Source organism: Pteropus alecto, unplaced genomic scaffold, assembly GCF_000325575.1.
Source record: "Pteropus alecto unplaced genomic scaffold, ASM32557v1 scaffold87, whole genome shotgun sequence".
Classification (NCBI taxonomy): Eukaryota; Metazoa; Chordata; class Mammalia; order Chiroptera; family Pteropodidae; genus Pteropus; species Pteropus alecto.
This window is the reverse complement of record NW_006443225.1, coordinates 8,143,134-8,150,889: the sequence shown is the minus strand read 5'-3', so window position 1 is coordinate 8,150,889 and position 7,756 is coordinate 8,143,134. Positions and strand designations below refer to the sequence as shown.

At 33.5% G+C, this 7,756-nt stretch overlaps 1 protein-coding gene across 11 annotated transcripts in view; it reads right to left on the bottom strand.

The window, feature by feature from the left end:
• Nucleotides 1-280: 280 nt before the first annotated feature.
• YTHDF3 (YTH N6-methyladenosine RNA binding protein 3) overlaps nucleotides 281-7,756 on the bottom strand; it is a 39,063-nt gene continuing 31,587 nt past the window's right edge. For all 11 annotated transcript variants that reach the window (XM_025041128.1, XM_025041130.1, XM_025041123.1 and 8 more), the window contains one exon: nucleotides 281-3,347. Coding sequence is in view for 2 of the 11 variants with exons in the window: in XM_015598663.2 (XP_015454149.1) it covers nucleotides 3,324-3,347 (24 nt within the window). In the remaining 9 variants the exon portion in view is untranslated. The remainder of the gene's footprint in view (nucleotides 3,348-7,756) is intronic.

The window sequence follows — 7,756 nt, the reverse complement described above, 5'->3', positions numbered from 1 at the left end:
TCCTATTACATGAAAATAAATAGGCCTTTTTCTCTTTTGCTCTTAATAGTAAGAGCAGGTAATTCAATAAACTCACTTGTGTAGATAAAGATCAGGATACAGGATCCTCCCTCACTTTAATTCCCCCACTTAATTTAAATGGCCAACTAAAACGGTGATATAATCTATTTGTACTTGACACATATGTCAACCAGGAAATCCAGAACAAAGTCAATAAAAATGTTATGTTTTCTAGCAGGCAATACATGTTTATAAAGATAAAATGGAAAGAACACAGATATGAGTGAACAATTTTTATTGAAACCCTCAAAGATTAAAGAGGACCAAATGGTGAGTTTGGGTACCATAACAAAAAAAAAAATCTCACCTAACTGTACCATCATTCACAGGAATGAACAAACCCAAACACGACAAAATTCAAATTCTCATGTAATTGCTACAAGTGACTGTAAATGAACTAATCATTTTATCATAACCTTTCTTTAATCATACAAAAAAGAAGGGAATTTACATGGCATAACAAAAGATATGCAAAACTTAATGAAAACACAATTTTCTTAAATTTCTCAAACTTATTTTTATAGGATGCAGAATGCACTTGAAATGATTAAATGACTTAAGCTGATTCTTTTTTTTTATTGCAAACTGCTTTAACATCAGCTTAACCTCCATGCATGGTATTCGAAAAGAACACAGCTTTTGAATTAGAAAGATCACTTAAGTTAAAATGAGGAATTAAGTATTGAAATGAGGAAAAGGCCGGGGTTTCTTATGAAAGGAATCTTCAAGTACCAATATGTATAGAGAAAGAATACTAATTTTGGTTACATTTTCCCCCTTACTGTTAAATATACAAACTATAATACCTTTCAAAATAAAATACCCACATGATAACTTTAATAAGAAACATTCAAACCAGATCTTGGAAAAACATTAAGCAAGAAACTTACTGGGCCAATGGTGTCTTTGTGATGATTCAAATATCTGATTATATGTCTCCTGCTATATAGCACAGGTTCTCTCCCTTTTTGTCCCTACAGTTAAGAAACAGTTGTGCTATTGAGACAACCTGCGATAATTTCATTTAGAGGAAAAACATTTTGCAATACACTGAAAGACCAAGGAGGAAGATAAAGTAGGTGCTCTAAAGAAGACTTAAATGAGAAAAAAAATTACCGATTGAAAAGATAGTTTTTATTTCCAAAGGAATGCTGCACCCATTTCACTTAATATTAGAGACCCAGGTTAAAGGCACTGGGATGTACTGCTCACGACGGACAGACCGCTCCGCTGGACATTGCTGAGTCCGCTACCGCAATCAGCCTGCTTGCTGAGTGTTTCTGTGATACTTCTTACACAGAAACCAAACGCAAATTAAAGTTTCAATCCATTTATAATATAACTAGTTTTATAAAAATATTCAGAGTTGCTAATGAAGCACCAAGAAAAAGAGAACCTCACAGCGAGGACTCAGATCCTTTCTACGAGGTCACCCCTTCACGCTTTTCTCTAATAGGCCCTTCGGACTGACAAGTCATCTTTGACGTGTCCTACCTACACAATCTTAGGGATGTAGAACATTTCTGTGGTTACTATACCCAAATGCCAATTTTCATTATAAATAGTTAAGAGACATGTTACAAGATTTCATGGCTTACTCTTAAAAAGGTAAAACAGGTGCAACTTTCCTTTAAGAAAGTTTTTATTTTATAATATACCATTAATATTTTAATGTTCCCTTCAGTAAACACTGATATAACTACAACGGGACTACCAAAGACCTGTGAAGTAGCTACGATTATCTACAAATACTGTATTTTATTTCATTTGAATACAGTATCTGTACATTTTAAGAAAACATTGTACAAAAATTTTATATAAATGAAAGCCTCAAAGAAATGTCACTAAATTTTTGAATTGAAGTGACCAAAGATGTAAATGTAAATGAAAACATTTCTAAACATGATGTAAACATAAATGGAGTAATGCAAAACACCAAGGTATTCAAATCTACTGTATTGCTATTTTCACCCTTATCGTATCTTTCTACATAGCTTTCTCCTTTTAGAACAGTAATATAAGGGGCAATACATTATCTTCATAACCTTATGCCATCAAATCAGTTAATACAGACGCTTGACACAATTATACAAAATCAATTTGTTTCAAGATACAAAATTAATGTTGATATGTAATTAATGAAAAAAAAGATGTTAGATAACTATAAGAATACCCAGATATATGCTGTATTCCCATTTATATAGATCTGATCAATAAAACATCAACACATTCACTTACTGATTTAATCCATGGATCAAGGCCATATTTTCAAAGTATTTTAAGGATGCCAGGACACTGCAAAAGCTGGAGAAGAGTTGAGGAACAGTATATGCTTGCTAAACAAGAACTATGTTTATTTAGCTAGTGAATACCTACAGTAATAAATTTTTACTTCATGATAGCAATCAGGCTCGCAAACACCCAGAAACAGGAATTAAGGGTTTTAAATGTAGTTATAAAGGTCATAAAAAGTCTGATTAGACTGAGGTACATTTACTCAAAATTTTGAGATTCATTAAGTGGTAGCAAATAAAATAATTCCTCAGACAAATGCACATTTTTCAGTATACATGTTATTGGGGGAAAGAGGGGAGAAGAATGTGCATTAACTGGTGAAGTCCACCAAGCTGCATATCAATATTCTGTTACACCAAACAGTTTGAAGACAAGGGAAATGTTCTAATATAATCTCAGATTATGTTTTATTTGGCTAAAATAGAGCTTAAGGTTGCTTTGCCATATTAAAAGTTTACTACAATAATTTTTCACATAAACATTTAGACTTGAACTCCAGGACTAAATGTGGCATGATTATTTTGCTTTTAATCTGTCAAATAGCTAAAAATCGACAATTTAAAAACTACAACAAAGAAAAAGTTGAAGCAGTGTGACTCTTACATCATTGAACCACTTCTAATGGTTAACTGTTAGTATTTAACAAATTCAAAGAGTTAATGAATCCTTGCATTCATTCAGTCTTCTGTGCCTTAGCTAGGATGCATAATTACAAAAGACAGCAGATACTGGTAAAAGCTTCAGGACAGAAAGTGCTTGACGAAGTTACAGTTCTCAAGTGTGTTTGGTGAGAGTATAAGGGCAGATGCGCTGATGATAACCATTACAAGAGTCAATTCTGTGTTAAAGAGTTCAAAGATGTCACCTTAAGCAGAAAAAAAGCTTTAATAACGTCTTCTTTGACTTATTAGGCATTTCCAGAGTCTACTTCATTAGTGTTGTAATTCTAACAGGACATCTTCATACAGTTATTGTTTGTTTCTATTTCTCTCCTGAAAGAAAAACACACACAAAAAATTTTAAAAAATGCCATCATCAAGATTATGAGCACACATAATATAAACCATCTCCCTAATAAGTTCTTCAAGTACTGTTTCGAGTCATTAGTTAAAACCGTTTTGGTTTACTGTTACCTACACACACCACGGTAGAATGATTACTACAAAATACTTCAAAATAAAGAACTCCAACACTTACTTAAAGAGCCTATTTTCCCATAGTATTTTAAGGTGAGAATATTACAATAACGTCTTTCTAGCCCTCTCGATAAGTTCTTGATGGTGACGTTATCAAACACACTAAAAGGACTCTAGCAATTTGAAAACTAATGACTGAAGTAGGGTTAGGAGGAAAGGAAAAGAGTTGCATTAAATTTTCAGTGTTAATTGAAAAATACTTTGAATCACAAACTTCCCCCATATAATATTTTACATTATATCTAACTTTCTATTATCAAGAAATATTAATATTTATCAATAATTCCTTCTAAGACAGCAGAAATCCCTTGAATGAAGGGTAAACTGAGTGATATATTCATGTTTACTAACCAAGTATCTACCAACAATACTTCTGTCTTTCAACTGAATGCATCAGGTAATCTGTTTGTACCAACTTGTTTTAATGTGTAACTAAGTGGTTCTCAAACCTCAGCAAGCATCAGAATCACCAGGAATGCTTGTAGAAACACTGACCATTGGGCCCCCAAAGGCTGAAGCTGAACCTATGAGCTTGCATTTCTAACAAGTTCACACTTAGTCCTAATATTGCTGGTCCAAGAACCACGTTTGAAATACATAAGACATTTTTTCACTACTCCCATTTTATTTTTTCATGAGTAATACATGTTCCATAATAAATAAAAATATACTTTGCAAATGGTCAAATTAGTTTCCCATCCTCTGTGATACCATTAGAAAATTACATTTTAAATTCTAAAGAGAACTTTAAGTTCTTTGCTACTAAATTCCTTTTTTTTCATTTTTATATAATCCTAGAACCTGAATAACAGTATTTAATACAGAAAGCTAGTAAATGCCCTACTTCATGATAACTACAAATAAAATTACTTCAGACTCATAAGAATCAGTGAGATACTCTGAAATCAAAGAACAAAAACAGACACAGAGCTATCTAATTAATCACATTTCAAAAGGATAAGCAATAAAAACAACAAAGAATAAGACAAAAAAAAAAAAAACCCCGGTACCAGGAAGCTGTAGTCTAATTTTACAAAGGCCCTAAAGCTTTTTAAAAACCAGCCTAAACATAAGTTTAGTTCTTAGCTGAAGGAAACAGATTTGTATGAGAAATTTTAAATAGATATAAAACACAGTATTAGAGGTGAAGCAAGAGGACCTAACAGCACACTGCTCACTCTTCCCCCAAAACTACAGAAAAAAAGGCGATGCTATTTAAGGATAAGTTCAACAAAGAGAGTTTTAATTCAAGATGATGAGTTGTATCAATGAGGATCATGTGTTATTTAAACACAAGTTAGAGAGGTTTCAGTTTGACCGTAATCAACTATGCACTTTAACTGAATCAAAATTCGTAGGTTACATACAAAGACATCTATGTATGTAAGGGGTAACTTCTAACTCAGTAGACAAAAAAAGGGGAAAAAACTTCCGTCAATCAAACAGGGCAAAAGGGGGCGGAGCCTGAAAGATCTAGATTAATTAGAAAGCACAAAATAAGATGACAGTCACTTACATGTATACCATTTATACATTTATATCAAGTAGTTGAAAATGTAGATTCATCAAGAAAACACAAAATAGATCAGATTTTACGTTTTTAAAAATCTATGTACAAAAAATAAATTTAAAATGTAAGAACACAGAAAAGTTAAAATAACAAACCAAATGAAGACTATATATTATAGATACTATGTTAATATCAGACAAAATAGATTTTAAGGCAAAAAGCACCGTTTGAAATAAAACAATCACTGTATACTGAATAAATTTTTGTAAAAAGCTTTAACAACAGTAAACTAAAAATACAATTCTACATATACTAAAAGTTATCAGAATAACGAAGAAAACCTGACAGGTTCCTAATTATAGCAAGAGAATTTAACATTATTTCTCTTGGTAACTGGTAGAGCAGACAAGTTAGTAAAAATATAGATTATATATACAGAATACAGGAAATAGCCAAATAATTAAGAATACACATTTAACAACCATAAAAACTGACTATATGCCAGACCAGAGAACAAATCTAAATAAATACTAAAGAGTCATTTTCTTACATAAATTTTAGAAGCAAAACAAACCAATAATCCCAACAAAAACACACAAAAAAATCTTATCCATATTTGGAAATTCAAACACATACACTTCTAATAGTCTCCCCCAAAAAATCATATGGGAAACTTGAAACCTTTTACATCAGTACAATAGAAAAATGGAACACCTTAAACTACCCCCAACATTTAAATATTTACATGCAGAATTTTTTTAAAAGCTGAAAATAAGCTCATCATCAAACTCAGTATGTTAGAAAATGAATAACAGTAAGTCCTCAAATGCAGAAGGAATGAAATGAGATAGCAACAGAAAAAAAGAAACAAAACAAAAATAAAGAACTAAAGAACGAAAATTAAAAGCTGATGCTCTGAGAGAAAGAAAACTTAATAGAAAAAAAATCTCTGATTAAAAGAAAAAAGGAAAAGAAGCATAAATATGAAGATTGATAGCGCTAAAAAAATATAAATACTATTAATGTCATATGCCAATATGAAAACCCTTGGACAACTTACCAAAAGAAACTCAAGAATAAAAAGAAAACTTGAAGAGACTTATAGTAACTAAATAGCTTTAGCCAATAATTAAAAATCTACCCCAAACAAAAAAGCCACCAGGCTCATATGGTTTTACAGGTGCACTTGAGTAATTGTTCTAGAACCGATTACACTTACACAACTGTTCCAGAGACTGGAAACAGACATACTATTTCCTGATGTAATCTGTTAGCAATACTTTGATGCTAGCAATGTCAAGCATGAGAAAGCTAACAGTTCAGTCTCACTTGTCACAAAGGATCTCTTAAGGGCTATTTTGCTGAAATAGAGTGTAGTGGAGCAAAGGCCAGTGAGAAGGCCAGTACAATAATAATAGCTCTTAGAACAAGGTGAAAGATGCAGAGTTAGTGAAAACTGTTTGGATTCAGGATACAATCCGAAAGCAGAGCCAACAGGACTTACAGACAGACCGATTAGATATGGGGTGAGAAACATAACTATCAAGAATGAGACCAGTGTTTGTAGCCTAAACAACTGGAAGAACAGTGGCGCCCTCTACAAAGATGGAGGTTTTGAGCCAGCAAAGAAAGGAGTTCTATTAAATTTAAGATGCTTATTAAACAAGTAAGTGAAGATATCAAATAGGCAATCAGATACACTAGTCTGGAGGTAAGAGGAAAGGTCCAGGATAGGCATACAGATGTGTAGTCCTCAGCATGGTGAACGTCCATCAATAAAACGTAAGCCCCCCCTGAAGCTGATACCTCTGCTTTAATATAGGTACATATCACACAGCCCACATCACATTACATGAACTGGTATGTCGTTGGAGGTAACACAGGGAGAATTGGAACCTGAATTACACAAAAGGAGCCACGGCCCAGTACATGGGAGAAGGACTAAGCCTCTAGTGATAGCTCAGAAGATGACGCACTAAACATGTACAACTCTTTAGGATTACGAACTTTCCAAAGTGATTCAAAGAACTCTATTATTACTTTTAATAATGGCTGACAATTCAAAGAATAATTTGCAGAGGGATCCCTCCTCCCTCCCTTTTCCATTGACAGAGTGAGGCCTCAACTAGGCAGGTTCAGAGATTTGAGTGCTTCAGTCTCTGCCAGTGGGGCTTCCTCCCCACCCTGAGCTGAGCAAAGGCTCTGGAGACCACCATATGATCATATGGCTAAGAAATTGGCCTGTGAAGATGAACTCCAGGGGGAAGTTTACTTGTCAACCCATGGTTGGGTGGTTTTGTTGTTGTTGTTTTTTTTTTTGTTTTTTTTTTTTGACAGAGCTTATTAACAGATGTGCTAAGAAAAGAAGAGCCAGACAATAAAATTTCCTTCGGTGCCCTCAGAGGAGCCAAGAGCTTACCCTTAACATTACAGGTAAATAATGTATTTCCTTTTAATCAGTCGTAGGTTTATCACCATTAGAAATATTTCAGTAACCAGACTTGTGCACAAATGAGCCACCAGGGAAAAAGTAACTGTGCATCTAAGAAGCCAAACCATCTAGAAAGAAAATGAAGATAAGCATTCAGAACACAATTAAAGCAGAACTGCTGAAGGAGGCCGTGAACGCCTAGGGGGAAAAAGTTCACAAGTGGGCACGTGAGATCCAACTGCAAGGGAAACAAAGACCCTAGCT